At 40.3% G+C, this 20116-nt stretch overlaps 1 protein-coding gene across 3 annotated transcripts in view; it reads right to left on the bottom strand.

Annotated features, from left to right (window-relative positions):
• Positions 1-20116, bottom strand: part of Crppa (CDP-L-ribitol pyrophosphorylase A) — a 279755-nt gene that overhangs the window by 196348 nt on the left and 63291 nt on the right. For all 3 annotated transcript variants that reach the window (XM_055624296.1, XM_055624283.1, XM_055624290.1), the window contains exon 4: positions 5471-5575. In XM_055624296.1, the coding sequence (XP_055480271.1) occupies positions 5471-5575 (105 nt within the window). The remainder of the gene's footprint in view (positions 1-5470; positions 5576-20116) is intronic.

Raw genomic sequence — 20116 nt, forward strand, 5'->3', positions numbered from 1 at the left:
TTATTATTATTATTATTATTATTATTATTATTATTATTATTATTATTATTATTTACACTTTATTCATTTTGTATCCCCCCATAAGCCCCTCCCTCCTCCCCTCCCGATCCCACCCTGTTTTTGTTTTGTTTTGTTTTGTTTTGTCTTGTTTTCTTGTTTAATAACTTAATGCATTCCTCAGACATCATAGGAGCTAGCATAGGCAGGCTGGCATTAACAATAAATGTCTGGGTTTTGCACTTACCCGTGTCAAAATATATATGTAAACTTTAAAACACTAACCCCCTCCTCCTCCTCATGGAGTTTCAGATGGCTTTTAGAACAGTCCTACAGGTGGTCACCAGGGATCTCATTTTCCTGCACATCAAAGGGGTATGAGTGTCCTGACTTCCCAGGGCCAGACAAGGCAGACCATTGCCCATATCAGAGTTCTCTTCTGCCTGGCTATCACATGGCAGTGAAACACCTCTCAGTTATGTCCCAACATGTGTTTCAATGTATCAGGCTTCTGGGTCATGTTCTAGGTACTGGGCCTAATTGCAATTTCAGCATCTTAGCAAAACTAAGAGCATTCACATCTGGTGGTTTTGTATTTGTTTCCTAAATAGAATCATATTCTATAGCTCAACTTAGGTTGGAGTTTACTCTCTACCTTAGGCTGGCTTCAAAACTCATGGCAATCCTCCGCCCTCAGCTAAGATTATAGACATGAGACACTATGCCAGGCTTCATAAACATACTTTGTTGTTTTGTTGCTGCTGCTGTTGTTTCGGTTGATGTATTAATTGCAGTATATATGGACTTAATGTAACAGGACAACACTAATTATGAAGTACAGATTCCACTAATCAGAAAGTATATCTCCATTGCTGTCCTTTAAGTAGCAATTAAGATTCTCTAGATGCATATAAGATATTATCCCAAAATTAAAAAATTAAAGAAAAATTGTTCAATGCCAACCAGAGGATGGGCTTTAAAGAGATGCTGAGGAGCTAATAAAACAGCAAAAAAGACAGGACAGGATATATAAAGGATACCCAGGCTAGGAAGACAGAACAGGATGTGAGAAGATACCCAGTTTAGGAAGACAGACAGGATGTAGGAAAATACTCAGTCTAAAAAGACAGGACAGGATGTGGAACTTTACCCAGTCTAGGAGGACAGGACAGGATGCAGGAGGATACCCAGTCTAAGGAGACAGAACAGGATGTAAGAGGATACCCAGTTTAGAAAGACAGGACAGGATATGGAAGGATACCAGTCTAAGGAGACAGGACAGGATGTGAAAGGATGCCAGTCTAAGGAGACAGGACAGGAAGTGGGAGGATACCCAGTCTAGGAAGACTGGGTGACAGGATGTAGGAGGATCCTCAGTCTAAGAAGACAGGACAGGATGTAGTGAGGGATCCTGAGGACAGGACAGGATGTAGGAAGGGATCTTTAAGACAGGATAAGATATAGTACAGTGAAGACAGGACAGGATGTGGGAGGATACCCAATCTGAGATGACAGAACAGGATGCTGGATGATACTCAGTCTAAGGAGAAAGGACATGAGGGAGAAGGATCCCTAGTCTAAGGAGGCAGGACATGATGTTGGAGGACACCCAGCCTGAGACAACAGCAATATTACATTTTGACTAATTTCCGCTTATGTAGAAGCAATGTGGTACCTAAAAACTCGACAGTCATATAGAAGATATGTTGCCCTGTCTATTTGTAACAAGCTTGTTAGAGTACCCTCTGTTGCATATTGTTAGCCAAACCAAAGTCACATCTGGGAGGCTGCGGATCTGTGCTGTCAGGCAAAGAATGCTATCATTCTGATATTCACTAGGCCCAGAAGGCTGTGACACTCCCGCAGCATGTGTCGTTCAAGTGCTACAACAGAACACTACAAATAGGACAGCTTAGAAAAATAAACGCCTATCCTCTCATTTCTGGGAGCTACAAGTCCAAGGGTGGGCACGTTCCATTTCCCTCTGAGAATTTTGGGCAACTCCTTCCTGGCCAATTCCTAGCTTCTAATGAGCAATAGCAATACTTCAGTGTCATCTGACTTGTAGATTCATCGATCCGTTCTCTGCATTCGTCATAACATGGTATTCTCCTCATAACTATATCTAATGGTGTCATATAAGGACACCATGTTGCATTTAGAACCTTCCCTCCTCCAGTTTGACCATTTCATAACTTGATTGCCTCTGCAGACTCTCTCCAACTATCTCAGGTAGAGATGCCAGCAATTAGAACATGCATACACATTTGTGTGAGAAAAAAGTCAACCCACAAATATGCAAAATCACTCATCAGTGAAGACAGCAAAAGCAGGAGAGAAAGTCCAGCATGGCACAGAACACATCTAAGGGAAGGCTCACACTACTGTTGTTACAAACTATAACAAAATATATCATTAAAAAAAGGAATTAGTAAATTTAAAGATTGGGCTGAAAAAATAAAGAACAAAGTGTTTCTTATCTTTTATCCACAGACCTAAGTGTTTTACAATCTTGATGGGAGCTCAGACAGGAAAAAAATAACTACATCTTCAAAAAGGTCAAAGTGAAGTGTGTGGGGGGGGGCTGGCTGTCAGTGCCTTGGAGTTCCACTGTTTTCCCCTCAGACTCAGTTTGGATAGTGAAATGAATTATACAAAAGTAGAGACCAGGATCCTTAAGAAAACACCTAACTAAAATTTGGCAAAATCTTCATAGCTACGGAAAGGGTCAGACGAGGGTTCAAGAGGGACCCAGATGGATTATTGCAGAATGGGGAATTTATAAGTTATCAATGTCATGAATAGATAGTTGACAACAGCATAGTTAGGTCTTACAGGAAAGTCCAAGGTCCCAGCATCAGAGGAAGACAGCAGGGTAGAGGTCCACATGGTAGAAGTCGGCTCTCTTCTTATACATTGCTGAGGGTAGGGTGGTTTCACAGAACAGCCTGCAACCAGACACTCTGATACATAGGGCAGGGGCCAGTGGGAGTGTGGAGCAGGATGTGCACTTATCACTACCCCTTTGATACAAACTCACATCCCAAGTGAGAGATCCTGGCGTCAAGAAGTGTCAGCCAGGAACTCACAGACAATGCCCTGGGTGGGGGTGGGGTGGGGGGAATCTGGTGCTATCTGTGAGAGGAAAAGGTGAAACACGTATGCAATATAGCCTGAACAGGACCTGCATTTACTATAACATTAGTATAGCTATTCCTGTGTGGCCTAACACCCCTAGCACACTAACAGTAACAAGCATACTGTAATGGCTTAGTGGCCTGTGGAATGGAAAGACAACATGGCTAAACTCTGAATGGCACACAGCAAATACTCTTTATCTAACTTACTGCAAAGGCCAGATCTCAAACATATTCCTAGACAGCCCTAGAAGTATTTACAGTGCATATTGAAGGAAGCACATAGGAACCATGAATAGATAAAGATAAAATGACTGTTTTCCTACTGGGCTGGTAAGATTTACATGTCCTTAAAAGAGCATCAATACTGTATAAATTTTATGTAACAGGCAACAATCTAAACCTGTCATTCTTTCTGAAATTTTAAAACTCAATCTTTTGTGTCTGAGGCAATCTTAGTATGTAGCACGGTCCATCTCATTACTGTAGAAAATGCCTACTCTCTGTGTAGACCATAACCAGGTAAGATGACAAATGCCTTTAATCCCACAACTCAAGAGACAGGCAGGCAAATCTCTGTGAGCAGGCTCTACATAATGAATTCTAGGAGAGCCAGAACTACATAGTAACCTGGTATGATTCAGAACTCTCTAGAGCTTCTAGATATTACAAGATTTCAAAGCAATTGAAACTGTTTTTGAAGCAGCTATGCTGAGGCTTGGCCTACAGCACTACCTCAGGACTCTAGTTCTCTCTGATGACAGAGGGCAGGTGAAAGACTCAGACTAGCCTTATAACCTATAATTTTAAATTATAGGCCCATGTCAAACTAAAGTCTCCCAGTACTTTCCCAGAGAACAGGAGAATGTAACAGCCCCTCCTGACCCTAGCCATCTGCATCTACGGAGATAAGGAAATGAACAAGCAAAGACCTCTACTCGGTTGCAGAAGAAAATAACATTGTCTAGCAGTGGATCCAGATGGTCCAATTTCCCCTCCCAAATAACCCCTGATCTTTTGACTAAAGGCGTATAGCCCCGATTCTCAGAGAGACCACAGGATGAGCAAATTGCTTTTCCCACTTTTAACAATGGCCTAGTCTGACCATAGGATGTACTAATCCTTTTCCCACCTTTAACAGTAGCTGAATCTGCACGTATCAAAAAAGATCAGATATCTCCAGTCCTCTGGGACAAAGCTGACCGGACCTAGTGCCCCAAATAGACCCTATATCCGCTCCCATGCTGTCAGACCTGTAACCTTCCTCATCTACCCCTTTAAAAACCTGCGGCTTCTGTAAGTCGCTGATGACTCTAGCCTGAATGCAGAGTTAGCACCAGCGCGCTGGTATGAATAAACCTCTTGTTCATTGCATTGATTATAGCGAAGCAAGCCTAACCCAAGCATGCCATACAGGCACCTCCCTGGCAGGAGGCCACAGAGGGAAGATGCCACAGCCTTAACTCCAGCAACCACTGTTTCCCCCAGAGAAAGGCATGTGCCATTAAAGGACTTGGGCTTTGCCAAAGGAACCTTACCAGTGGATTCAGCTACTGTTTAAAGTTATTTTTACTGAACTGTGTTTGTTTCTCAGTTTCTCTCTTAACCCAACTATCACACAAATAATTGAGAACTGAGCAGTTTTAACTCTCTAAGCTATTTGGTTTCCTCTCAGCATGCATCCAAAAAGCGATGCTTGCACTTCGTAGCTTTCTTTGCTGAGCTCTCCATCCTGGTGGTTTCTGCACATCTGCAAAAGGCTTAATCCCCTACTACCTCTTCTAACTCTTCCTCCCGTGGAAGGCAGGAAGTCCAGCCCCATTCTGTCCCCTGCTCAGTGATTGGCTGTAAGCTGCTTTATTGGCATTTCCGGAAACAATTGGGGAGCAGTGCTTATACAACATTGAAACAGGAGATTCTCAGAACAAGGACTGCAACAAGATGTGGGGGAAGGGGTACAGAAATCAGCATTTGAATTACACAATAACCTTAGGCCTACAAGCTACACCATGGATCAGAACTATAGTACTAATGTTTTCAACTTGGTTAAACTGGCTAGAATCCCAGGGCTAAGGGAAACACTCCTAGAGTAGACAATTCTAGGTTCAGCCCACCTGAGAAAACGTGAAACAAGACAGCAAGGAAGAAGATGGTGTTAACAGATGTGGCAGCTGAAATGGAATGTGTCTAAAGGACTCCAAGGTAAATTTAAACAGAAACATCCTCACACCTGATTCACAGGAGCTCTGGTGGGACTTTCAGAGTTTTTGTCTTACTGATGTAAGTTGAGCACACATACAGGCAGCAGAGAAACCCCCAAATGATGACTCTCTTACCTTCCAGAGGTCTGGGGGTCCTTCTATAAGTTTTGCTTTCCTGTGACAGTATTTTAGGGCCAACTGCAAGCACTCTGTTCCAAATTCCAAGTCATAGTCACTACACTGGGGACAAAGGAAAAAAGAAACAGACATAGGAGAATTAACAAACTGTAATACAATTGAGGAAAAATAAAGCCAAACAAAACAAAAGCCCTTTATTTTACAAACAAGTAAAATATAAAAGGAAGCAATCTGAGAATTAGCAAACTGGTTAATTATCTGCTGATTCTGTTATAGAATAATCCTTCCCGTACCCTAAAAATGAAATAAAACCACAAGCTAATAGGAACATTACCCATCCCTAGAGACCTGGGCTCCCTCGGGTGCCTCAGGCCCCTGATCATAACAGTATTTCTTTCTGATGCTCATACTTGAAAGCAGGGCTGAGGAATTACCACATCCGAATTCTTCATCTAGCAAACACACATCTTTTGTAATATCTAAATCTCTTTCTTCTATTTATAACAGACATTAAAACATCATGGCAACTAGTCATGTTAATATTTGGACTATATCATTTTTTATTGAGGTATCTATTTATTTATTATTTTTATTAATTACGGTTTATTCACTTTGTATCCTCCCTGTACCTCCCTCCCTCCTCCCCTCGCAACCCCAACCTCCCTCTTCCCCATCCATGTCCCTCTCCCAGTCCACTGATAAGGGAGGTCCTCCTCGCTTCCCTCTGATCCTAGTCTATCAGGTCTCATCAGGAGTGGCTGAATAGTAGTCTTCTTCTGTGGCCTGATAAGGCTGCACCCCCCTTGGAGGGAGGTGATCAAAGAGCAGGCCAATCAGTTCCTCTCAGAGACAGTCCCTATCCCCATTACTATGGAAGCCACTTGAACACTTAACTGCCATAGGCTACCTCCGTGCAGGGAATCCAGGCCATCTCCATGAGTGGTCCTTGGCTGGAGTATCAGTTTCAGAAAAGACCCCTGTGCCCAGACTTTTTGGATCTGTTGCTGTACTTGTGGAGCTCCTGTCCTCTTTACTATCTCCCACTTCTTTCATAAGATTCCCTGCACTCTGCCCAAAGTTTGGCTATGAGTCTCAGCATCTGCCTTAAAGCAGTTATATCTTTGTTTTTGAACACAGAAATGGTTGTCTTTCATTGTATAGATAAACATAAATGTCTTAAATTCAGTGAAAGATAAATAACTTTGTAAAATGGCACCATCAAAAATCACTAAGCAATAATATAAATTATGTGTCAGCTACATAAAGGTAAACAATGCATAAATCATGTCCTCAGAGGAACCCCAGTCTAGAGGGCAGCCTGACTCGAGAAAAATAGCAGAATGTTGTCTGCAGTTCTGGAAGTGTATCTACAGAAAACAGACTGGGAAAACATGCAGTTTGATGTGAGGTTATCAAGAAGGGTCTATCAGAGGCCATGGTCTCTGGTCTCCAGCTTAAAGATTAACAGGAAGAGGAGGAACTATCTCATCACAACGAAATTTCATAAAGGTAAAGGCCCAAGGTATTCTTATTCTGCAAGTTTATGTGTATGTGTGCACTTACATGTGAGGATGCTGGGACAGCGGATGTACAGTGGATGACAGGGATCCAAACTTTGTGTGACTAGTACTTTACCCACTTAGCCACCATGGAACAGAAGGAGCAAAGGGGCGCAATAATGAAACAGCATTCACCCCAATTTCCAAAGGTGTTTAGTTTACTGGAAGACTACAAAGTCCTAACTCTGTAGCTTATTAAATTAATGAAGAAAATGTAGACAACCTACAGTCTCTATGCCACCTGAAGAGCCACAGCTTGCATCTTCTATGTTTATGTGCTCTGGTAGATTCTCTGGGAATGCTAAATGAACTATCGAATTACACTTGATAAGTTAACGTGAATTTTGGTAGGCCTCTGCTTTGTATCTTCAACACCTTGTAGTATGCAAGTTGTCTATACAGGAAGAGCTAGCCCACGGTTAAACTTCAATAATGGCAACTTTGACTCCCCCCTGACTCATCACACTACAAGAACCTTCATGCTCCCTAGCCAGCCTTGTAGGGGCTCACAAACTGCACCTGGATGCTGTGCTCCTGGCTATGCCAAAGCTAAGTCTGCGGAAAACACAAAAGTAAATGTAAATATATATGAAGTGTATTCAGGAAACAGAGGCTGGGTGAAACCCAGCTTAGAAAAAAAACAAAAACTTCTGCAACGCTTGACATGGAAACAATCCCCTATATCTGCCTTTGTCTCCCATGCTCCTATGCAGGCAATCATCACTGGCTAGTGTTTATTTCTGTGTGTAACAAGCAACCTTTGCCCAGTAGTAAACATGAAGAAAATCTATGATCAGTTACAATAAAACTTATTCATTACACAGTTGTAGGCAGCAGAGGTACCATCCGTCTAGCTGAGGGCTGCGGGGCTCTGATTCATCTGTTTACTCCAGTGGCCTACACTGGCGGAGACACTGTGCTCAGGAGGGTTTAGGACAATGGTACAAAAGCAAGGCACTGCTTCCAGAGGATGACAGTCTGGCGGGGTGACTCACCTCGCTCACGATGCTTCTAATTAACATGCCTGTGATGTGGCCATTTGGTTTTTGTTTGATTTACTATCTTTTGAACAACAACAATAGCAAAAAACCAAAAACAAAAACCAAACATTATTTCTATTTCCCACCATAATACAAACCCACCTTTTCCACTTCCCATCATTTTGATATTGTGGTTTTGATCTTACTGAGCACGTATATTATGGACTATGCAACCTTCTCTCAGAGATAAAACACATAATGCTAAAATTACTTTGTGAGTAAGTTTGTTTCCTTTGTAATTAAAGCTTGTCTTTTGTTTTATGTGGTTAGCTTTCTATGTGCGTGTAACTCCTGTAACACTGCACACTTGGATACTCGCCCACATCTGCCTGTAAGATAAGCTAGACTCATTTAAAGTCACCCGTGTCATCTTCCAGTCATTCCTGCAGGGGCCACTGTGCTCTTGGCCGGTTCCATAGGTGGTGTTCTCAGATCACCACAGGCCATCTCAGGGACACTTATTCAACCCAACCCCATGTATGCCATGCAGCCTTCTTTCATAACTGACCCGTTTTCCCAAAACAAAGTCTTTAACAACTTCCTATGGAGAGATTGTGTAGAGATATCTGAGCTTAGTATGTTTTTAAACAGGACAAATTGCCCAAACAAAACCATTCCACAGACAAAATGAAGAGCCACTGAGGTGCGAGCTGCTGGGATGGGGTGCAGAGACTTCCTCAGTCAGCAAGCAGTGTGCACAGGTTCTGCTTGTCACGGGAAAGTACCTCCGCCCTCCACTGCAGCCTATGTTCTCCTCATCACGCTCCTTCCTGAGCTGACTTCTTTATAAACTCCTTTTAATAAACATGCGCTTTTCTCTCTTTCCTCAGCTCTTAACCTTACAGGGCTCTTTGCTTGCCACCATAGGCTGGGACTTCTGTCCTTTTATATCTGCTGAGTTCCTGTTACTAATTCACCTGCTTTCCAGTTAACCTTCTTTTGCTATTGGCTCTGCTCCTATTCTTGATCTCAAGGACTTTTGATAGGTTTCACTCTTTTTTATTTCTTTCAATGATGTTTAAGTAGTGAGCAAAATGAGATAAATGTCCAGTCTGCTTTCAGTAACTAGAAACAGAAAATATATGCACGCTGGCTGCACACATATTCCAAATTATCTTCTCCAAAGATGGCATTCACTCATGTCCCTAAAAATAGTATGCAATTGTAGCAGGGTTTTGTTTGTTTGTTTGTTTGTTTGTTTGTTTTTTAACAAACAGTAAAACGGACTCGGAACCTCAAAAAAAAAAGTACTATGTATAATCTGATTATTTTTCTGAAAAAGGAAGGATTCCTTAATTTTCAGAGCTTTTATACCCCCACAAAAGGTTAGAAACTATTGTTTTATACTAATCATGTAATGGTCCATGGCTACAAATAATCTGATTATACATCCTTCCATCCGTGACAGCATTTTTGTAGTAGACTAGCCAAGGAAGATTGCCCAACAGAGAACAATATATATATTAGAGTAAAGCTAAATCAAAGGCATGCATGCACAGGTTTCTCAGTCTGTCGCTGGAGGAACAGGCATACAATATTCAAGTATTAACAAAATAGACCAGTTTGCAATTAGGTAAACAATGAACACCTGCATTCAATTTATCATCTCAAAATCAAACCCGAAGCATTTTGCATACATCTACATTACTTGAATTATGCAATGTTCCTTAGAGTTTGCATGAGACAGTTATCCAAGAAGCTTTGTTCTTGTATTCTATCAGATCATCTTCTCAGTAAACAACCTCAGACTGTGTCCATATGAGGGATACAGAAACACCCCTTACTCTTATAGTAAGGGGAGCAGGGGTTGTCTCTGACTTGGACTCTGTTGCCTGCTCTTTGATCAGTTCCCCCTGGTGGGGGCCCTTGCCAGGCTACAGAGGAAGAGGATGCAGGCAGTCCTGATGAGACTCAATAGACTCATTATTGAGTCTATTGGGGTCAGATGGTAGGGGAGGAGGGCTCCCCATATATGAGGACCAGGAGAAGTGGATGGGGGAAGTGGGAGGGAGGGTGAGACCCAAAAGAGACAAGGGAGGAGGCTACAATCAAGATGTAAAGTTAATAAATTATTAAAAATGAATTTAAATTTAAAAAAGAAATAAAAGCACAAATGGTATAGATAATAAACACAAGATTTCTCTTTGAGTAGGAATTTTTAAATGAGTTTACAAAGAATGCATTTCCAAAGGCCTTCAAATACCTATCATAAAAAAAGTACATTCATATTATTCCCAATCTTGGCAAGCCTACAGAACCAACATACGTTATGAATGACAATCCCTTCCATGGCTGTCAATTCAGAGATGCAGAGGTTTTTAATTCTTTAATGTGTGGCTACAGCTTATTAGCACAAAGCCATAGTGTGAGAGACAGCCTTACTGGTAACACTGAAATTGCATTTTTAGCCCTTTCTATTGATTTTCACAATCAAATACTGTCAAAACTATAAAAAGTAAAAATATCAGTGGAATGTTTGACTCATATTTATCTTATTGAGAAACTACTCCAAAGTTAGACAATAAAAACAGAAAATGAAATAGTGGGCTAAACTGCTAGTCATTAATTAATGGCAATGAATTACCTAATGTGTGTAAACAACTGAAGGAAAACACAACCCTTATCACCATCCAACCACAGAGATAAGAAAGGTTTAAAATCTTGTAAGAACTGTCAGAGGGTTTTTGTAAAGATCTAGAATCAGTTTCTGCAGCAGCAGGAGCAGCCACACCATTCCAAGGTAGATGATGTGAAAAAGGCCAGTCTGCTGGAGATGCTGGTGATCAACAGAGCTGAAGTTACCTGTGGAACCAGGTCACATACATGGGCAGTTGAAGACCTTTATGTGAGAAACAGGAAAAGGAATGGGTGGAGATGCTGGAGAACATCTGTTCACTACTGAGGCAAATACTTGTGGAAAGCTTTCCCAGTAATACGCTGAGATGGGTGAGCAAGGCTGAGGGGATGGGATGGGTGGGAACCACACCAGCACATAGAACGTGAGGAGCTCACCATCATAGTGGCAAGCAGACACCAATGATCTTGTTAGACATCTTTCTTCCATTCATCTGATATATCATTAATCATACTAAATCTCAGCTTAGTGCAATCAAACTACAACAATCTGCCCTAACCCCCAAGAGGCATTATCCTAAGCCCTTTACAAACCAAACTATAGTTTAAAATTATTTTCTACTTTCTACAGAGTTTCACCAGGAGCCTCTTGCTACTTCTTCCTGCTCGCTACCTTTCGTCTCACATGGTATCTCTGGAACTAAACTTTGATTCTTTCATAGTGCACTAAACTATAGTTTGGTTTGGTAAATGGCTTAGGATAATGTCTCATGGGGGTTAGGAGTTCCCACCCATCCCATCCTTTAGGGAAGAGCTGATGCAGTGTGATCTCTGAAACTCAGCATCTGTCAAACAGTGTGGCTCCTCTGCTTAACAACCACTGTCTCTTCAGGCTGCACTGTCTGTGTTCTTCACAAGACAGATACCACAACTGAAGATTAAATTTGCCTAAACACTAGATAGTCAGACTGAACACAAACAAAACAAATCTTCTCAACAATAAAGCAGAAAGAAGGACAAGAACATGAATGAATTTCAAAGCTATTGTTTCTCTACAAAAAGCAAGACAGGTTATAAATCCATGATTTCATTAACATGGTGTTTGTTTATTGAGACAGTGTCTCTCTACATAGCCCTGTCTGTCCTGCAACTCATTATGCAGACGAGAAGAGCCTCATACTCATAGAAATAAATTCCCCTGCTCTGCCTCCCAAGTTCTGAGATTAAAGGAATATGCCATCATGCCCAGTCCCGATACAGCATTCTAGAACAGAGAATCTGCAGAGACAGAAAATAGGTTGGTGGTTTCCAGGGTCAAAGAGTGGTGAAAATGAATCAACCACAAAGGGCACAATGGGCATGAAGCTAGCCGCCAAGTGACAAACAAACATAGGTAGTTTGTTGTAAGGTTTTCAGGGCTATATGCTTTGTGAATAATTACCAACCAATTTTTACTTTGATATAAGGCATATCCAAAACACCATAATTTATAATAATAATAATAATAATAATAATAATAATAAAAACAATAAGCCACTTAGTAATAAGTTAAACAAAAGAATTTTAAGACTCTAAAAGAGAAAGCTATAAAGTTTGGTGAAAATGTATTTTTAATTGAAAGATATTTGACTATTTAGCATAGATGTTGTATTAGCTATATCAAAGTTCATCCTCAAGTATACCTCAAATAAATTACAAATAAAAAATAAGCTAATGTATTCTTAAAAGGTATAAAACTTGACCAAAAAATTGTATAAAAAATAAGGTCCTAAACTACCATAATATTATTAAATAAAAATCAATGTAAACATTTTATTGCCAGTAAGAAAAAAATTACAATAAACATCATATTATTTGACTTAACCCTACTGCCATAACAGTATCACATTATAACAACTAAGACAGCTTGCTAAAAGGGACAAATATCCAAGAGAACTTGATAAAAGGATACATGTAATTACAAACACCTGAGAGCTAAGTTTTCAATTGGAAAATTATAAGGAATTATTCTGAAAATTGGCTGATTGAATTATTACTCTAAAACTTGTTTCTGCACTCAAAGCAAGGATAAAACTGTAGGGAAAAATAGAGAGGAGAATATTTTTATGCCATCAAAGAAGAATGTCTCAAAGTAAAAAGACTCTCAAAAGTCAACAAAATTTTAAAAAGGCCAAAGGGAGGGAAGGTATTTGCACCACTAATTTAAAAATATTTGTTCCGAATATAAAAAAAAAAAAAAACCTCTAAAGATTCAGTAAAGAATAAATCGCCATAAATCTAGCATAGAGGGCAAGGATGGCTCAGCAGATGAAGGCACTTGCCACAAAATCTGATGACCTAAGTTTGCTTTCTAGGACCCACTGAAGGAGAGAACTGACTAGCACACACTGGCTCCTGATGACCACACACATGTCCATGGTACACACGTGCCCACACACATAGAGAGACATACACAAATAAATAGGTATGTGTAGTTGTCTTTAATGACTATGTGTGCACATGCCTTTAACGCAAGCACTTTGTAGGCAGAAGCAAATGGGTGTCTGTGAGTTTGAGGCCATACTGATCTTCAGAATAAGTTACAACCCAAGCAAAGCTACACAGTGATACCCTGCATAAATAAACAAACCAAAAGATAACCACTAATTGTCCACTTACGTCTAAATCTAAAGTAATGAGCAAAACTAAAATAAAAAGGAAATTTAAACAGAAAATGCTATTTAACTTATAATGGAATAAAGTTTAAGGACCACATTGATGTTGACATCACTACTTGGAAAACACTTCTGCCTCGCCAATAAATTTAAATGTATACACATTATAAACAAAATTCTCTCATAAATATCTCTCCAGTATATTCCATAAACACCCAAGAGATACATATAGAACTGTTGTGGATAATATGAATACTATCCAAAATTTTCAGTTCTTACTTTTCTATGTGACTATAATTCTACTAAGTAGGGGTTTTTTTTTGTTTTTTTGTTTTTTTTTTTTTTATTCTTCATTGAGTTTCACATCTTGTACGCCAATCCCACTCCCTGTCTCTTTGTGGCTACCCTCTTCCCTTACAACCTGTCCCTGAAACAAAATAAAAAATAAAAAAGTAAACCAAAAATGACAACAAAACAAACAAAAAAACAGAAGTAATAATCTCATCGTGGATGCTGTAGTGTGTCCCACAGTACACCCTTTTTTGCACACATCTTTAATTGCAAAAGTTCAGAGACAAGTCATTGGTCTGGATCAAGGCCTCTGGCTTCTGCTACTCTATCAATACTGGATCCTCACCAAGACTTCTCTCAGATGGCCTGTTCTTGCCCTGTGTTGTGGATATCCAGTAGGTTTGGATTGGACCTGCAGGACCTGTCCCTTCACATGCCCCAGCTGTTCATAGACGGGGTAGATGTTGGGGTGGGCCAACTCATAGCCCTGGATCTGGGTCTGGTGATAGCTGAATTGGTCTCCCTGCCATCTCTCCCCTACCCACATCACCAGGAGGAGCTCTCCAGCACTGCTAGCTTGCCCAGTACCACAGCCAATAAGGGGCAGGGCCAGCTGTCCTGCTCTCATGTCCTCAAGGCCATCCCCACACCACCAGGGCCAGCTCTACTATGCTGCCTAGGTGAGGTGCAGCCACTGCTCTCCCAAGTGCTACAGCCAGTGAGGGGCGGGGCCATCTCTCTGCAGCCCTTGGATCACAACATGGTTCCCCACAGCAGCCCAAACCAGGGACATCAGCGCGGCCTTTGATGGTAATTTTGGCTATGGACATTGACAAAGACCCAGTAACAATGTTTTTACTGACCTTCAACTTTGGCTTTGTCCAAGTATTGTCCAAAGTGCTTGACTGCCCAAAGAATAACAAATAAACACTGATATGTGCCTGTTCAAGGACTACCACTTAAGGGTCCTATCTCATATTTGCACCTACCTTCTTGTGTCTCTACTAGTCTTTATTACATCACATTCACTCTGGAAAAGCATGAGCTAGGACAGCCTTCCCATTTGCAGAGAGAGAGAAGCACAACTGCACAAATTTCCTTTGGGGCCACTGAACTTGAATGGTTTCATATGTCAACAGCAAACTGATGAGAACATCAGTACCTAGAAATCCTTTTACATAACAACCCATTATGAGCTGAACTGTATCTTCTTTTTGAAATTCTCATCTCTGGTACCTTAAGAATAGGACCTTTCTTGACAACAATGATGTTCACAAATGCAATCAAGTTAAAATGAAGTTATTAGGGTGGTCACATCAATGTGTCCTTTTAAAATGGCAATTTTTAGACAAACACAAATGCAAAAAGGAGAAAGGAACACACTAGATGATAGTGGTGTTGTTTCCATGTGCCAGAAAAGGCGAGACGCCTGGCAAAAGCTGAGAGCTAGTTGAGACAAGCACGGCTTCTATCCTGGTGCCAGCCGGGAGAGCAGGCCCATACCAGCACCAAGAGGTTAGACTCTCAGGCTCCAGGAAGGAAACACAGTAACATTCTGGTTTTAATAAGCTACTCGGAGGACTTTTTGAAACCTAAAAAACTAATATATGCACTATAGAGCAAAACAAAACAGTAATGAAAACACCAAAACGAAAAATTCAGTTTGAGAAGCTGGCATTATAAGGCACTGAAAGGAGAAAGGTATGTCATATAATGCCACAGTCAGAAAATGCCCCACAGTAATATACCAAGTAGAAAATGTTTATAGCAAATTCATAAATTTGGACAAGAAGACTTTTAGGTTTTTCCTTAGTCACATAACTTTATATCTTTCCCCACCAGAAAGGTATGAAAACTATGTCTCCATGTCTGAAGATGATGCAGGCAGTAGAAAAAGGAAGACATGACAGTGTTCCAATCACAATGTCAGGTTTAGGAGACCCCTGCACATTTCTCCTCCCCTTACCTGCACCATGACCTTAAGAATAAACCTAAACAGCCCACTGGTCAAAGAACAACAATGTGATGGCCTAGAGTTGTCCAGACTTTTAACTCAAAGCAGAGTTGCCAGCCAAGTCTTTTCTAAATCAACAGAGCCCCAGTTAGCCAAACAGAGCATGCCCTAGCACGGGTTATCACTACCCTGCTGTCCTCCTCATTGTATTTGACATGGCACTGATGTACACTGGGCAGGCTACATGAGGATACTGAGATTGGTGGCTATGCATCTAAAATATGCTTAGTCTCTTGGTCTTGTTCAATTTGATGTATTGTTTCCTTGTAATTGATTTATATTTTATCTGTTTACTTACTTACTTATTTTAGTTTTTTCAAGACAGAGTTTCTCTCTGGAACCCTGGATAACTGACCTCAAACCCAGAGATCCACCTGCTTCTGTTGCCCAAGTACAGAAATTAAAGGCATGCACCATCAATTTTCATGCATTTTATGAAAGTTAACTGTACCAATGGACAACGCCTCCAAAGTGGAAAGAACCAAGGTAGCTAAAAACCTATTGCTTAAAAATGAATCTGGTATTCTACTTCTCAGAAAGTTATCTGAAATTAGGCTAAACAGAATTAAATACACAATCACATATTACAACAACATCAAATTAACAACCTACTTTTAAATAATCTATATTTAAATGAAATGCCTATATTTAATAGAAATGACAAAAACGTATAAAAATAGCAAGCCACAGAAAAATAGGTCTAGTACAATTCTATTCATAAAAACATCAAAAAATAAAGAATTTTTAAACAATTAGAGGAAGACAAGAAAATGAAGACAAACAGAAGCCACATGAGGAAAGAGGGGATTAGAAAACAAAACAAGAAAACAAAAATGCAAAAGCACACAGCATGCTGCACAAACATGAACTTAAAATGTGTGTGCTTCAAAATTTGAAAATCTAAATGAAATGGACAATTTTCTTAACCAATTCCATATGTCAAAGCTGAATCAAGTCCAGGTAAATCAATTAAATAGTCCTATATCCCCTAAGGAAATAGAAGCTATCATCAAAAGTCTCCCATCCAAAAAAAGCCAGGGCCAGATGGTTTCAAGACACAATTCTACCAGACCTTCAAAGAAGAGCTAACACCAATACTCTTCAAACTATTCCACAAAATAGAAACAAAAGGAATACTACCAAACTCATTCTATGAAGCCACAGTCACGTTGGTACCTAAACCACACAAGGACCTAACAAAGAAAGAGAATTTCAGGCCAATCTCCCTCATGAACATCAATGCAAAAGTACTCAACAAAATACTTGCAAACCCAATCCAAGAACACATCAAAGATATCATCCACTACGACCAAGTAGGCTTCATCCCAGGCCTGCAGGGGTGGTTCAATATATAGAAATCAATCAATGTGATCCACCACATAAACAAATTGAAGGAGAAAAACCACATGATCATTTCCTTAAATGCTGAAAAGGCATTTGACAAAATCCAACATCCATTCATGTTTAAAGTCTTGGAGAGATCAGGGAAACAAGGCACATACCTGAACATAGTAAAGGCAATATACAGCAAGCCTATAGCCAATATCAAACTCAATGGAGAGAAATTCAAATCATTCCCACTGAAATCAGGGACAAGGCAAGGCTGCCTACTCTCTCCATATCTCTTCAACATTGTTCTTGAAGTCCTTGCTAGAGCAATAAGATAATTGAGGGAGATCAAGGGGATACAAATTAAAAAGGAATAAGTAAAAGTATCACTGTTTGCAGATGATATAATAGTATACCTGAGTGACCCCAAAAACTCTACCAGGGAACTCCTACAGCTGATTAACACCTTCAGCAAAGTGGCAGATACAAAATTAATTCAAAAAAATCAGTAGCCCTCCAGTATACAAAAGACAGAAGGGCTGAGAAAGAAATTAAGGAAACAACACCCTTCACAATAGCTCCAAAGGATATAAAGAACCTTGGTGTGAACCTAACCAAGCAAGTCAAAGACTTGTATGAAAAAAATTTCCAGTCTCTGAAGAAAGAATTAGAAGAAGATATCAGAAGATGGAAAGATCTCCCATGCTCATGGCTTGGCAGGATTAACATAGTAAAAATGGCTACCTTACCAAAAGCAATCTACAGATTCAATGCAATTCCCATCAAATTAGCAACACAATTCTTCACAGACCTTGAAAGAAAGGTTCTTACCTTCACATGGAACAACAAGAAACCCAGAATTGCTACAACAATTCTCAACAGTAAAGATTTTCAGGAGGTATCTCCATCCCTGACCTCAAGCTGTACTATAGAGCAACAATACTAAAAGCTGCATGGTACTGGCATAGAAACAGACTGGTGGATCAATGGAATCGAATAGAAGACAATGACATAAATCCACACAGTTATGGACACCTGATTTTTGACAAAGATGACAAAACCATTCAATGGAAAAAAGACAGCATCTTCAACAAATGGTGCTGGTCTAACTGGATGTCTACATATAGAAAAATGCAAATAGATCCATACTTATCACCCTGCACAAAAATAAAGTCCAAGTGGATCAAAGACCTCATTGCCACAGGAGACAACTTCCTGAACAGAACACCAACAGCACAGGCTCTAAGAGCAACAATCAATTAATGGGACCTCATGAAACTGAAAAGTTTCTGTAAAGCAAAGGACACTGTAATCAGAACAAAACGACTGCCTAAAGATTGGGAAAGGATCTTCACCAACCGTATATCTGACAGAGGACCAATATCCAGTATATATAAAGAACTCAAGAAGTTAAACAGCAACAAATCAAGTAATCCAATTAAAAAATGGAGTACAGAGCTAAACAGAGAATTTTCAGTAGAGGAATATCGAATGGCAGAGAAACACTTAAAAGAAATGATAAACGTCCTTAGTCATAAGGGAAATGCAAATCAAAACGACCCTAAGATTCTACCTTACACCCATCAGAATGGCTAAGATCAAAAACTTAAGAGACAACACACGCTGGAGAGGTTGTGGAGAAAGGGGAACCCTCCTCCACTGCTGGTGGGAATGTAAACTTGTACAACCACTCTGGAAAGCAATCTGGTGCTTCCTCAGACAACTAGGAATAGTGCTTCCTCAAGATCCAGCTATACCACTCCTAGGCATATACCCAAAAGAGGCTCAAGTACACAATAAGGACATTTGCTCAACCATGTTTGTAGCAGCCTTATTTTTAATAACCAGAAGCTGGAAACAACCCAGATGCCCCTCAGTGGAGGAATGGATACAGAAATTGTGGTAGAGCTACACAATGGAATATTGCTCAGCAATAAAAAAACAAGGAAATCATGAAATTTGCAGGTAAATGGTGAGATTTGGAAAAGATCATCCAGAGTGAGCTATCCCAGAAGCAGAAAGACGCGCATGGTATATACTCACTCATATAGACCTATAATATAGGATGAACCTACTAAAATCTGTACACCTAAAGAAACTAATCAAGAGGGAGGACTCTTGCTAAAATGCTCAATTCCTATCCAGAAAGGCAAAGAGGACGGACATCAGAAGAAGGAGAAAAGAGGGAACAAGTCAGGAGCCTGACACAGAGTACCTCTGAAAGGCTCTGCCATGCTGACTATCAATGCAGATGCTGAGACTTATGAGCAACCTTTGGGCACAGTGCAGGGAATCTTAGGAAAGAAGTGGGAAACAGTAAGATCTGTTTAGGACAGGAACTCCACAAGGAGAGCAACAGAACCAAAAACTCTGTGCACAGGGGTCTTTCCTGAGACTGATACTCCAACCAAGGACTATGCATGGAGATAACCTAAGACCCCTGAACAGATGTAGCCCAAGGCAGTTAAGTATCTAAGTGTGTTCCATTGTAATAGGAACAGGGACTGCCTCTGACATGAACTGATTGGCCTGCTCTTTAATTACCTCACCCTGAGGGGGGAGCAGCATTACCAGGCCACAGAAGAAGACAATGCAGCCACTCCTGATGAGAACTAATTGGCTAGGATCAGAAGGGAAGAAAAGAAGACCTCCCCTATCAGTTGACTTGGGGAGGGGCATGCAAGCAGAGGGTGGAAGAAGGGAGGGATTGGGAGTAGAAGAGTAGGGAGGGAACCACAGGGGGGATAAAAAGTGAATAAAGTGTAATTAATAAAGAATTTAAAAATGTGTGTGCTTTATCATTAGAACAACTTACCAAATGTATCAAAAATTGGCTAAGAAGAATATCATGCACATTCGGTATAAAAGCCTCCCTGGCTGGAACTGGCCATAGTCTTCATGTCCTTTGTCACATAACATATATGAAGGTGCAGAGTGGTGTAGAAAGAGTTAACAGTTACAGATCACGGTTGTCTTGACAACACTTGCAGGCTAGGCAGGCGCATATTGCCTCTATGTGTAATGCTTCTCTAATGTCTACCAATACATATTTAGTATCATTTGATAACATAATATTAACACTTTTAAAAATGCTATTTTGAAAATATTGTTAAGAGACCCTCATGAAGACCAAGTTGTCCTTCAGTTACATATATGTAGGGGACCTAGGTCCAATCCATGCA

This window comes from Psammomys obesus, unplaced genomic scaffold (assembly GCF_907164565.1).
Source record: "Psammomys obesus unplaced genomic scaffold, mPsaObe1.curated_primary_1811, whole genome shotgun sequence".
Classification (NCBI taxonomy): domain Eukaryota; kingdom Metazoa; phylum Chordata; class Mammalia; order Rodentia; family Muridae; genus Psammomys; species Psammomys obesus.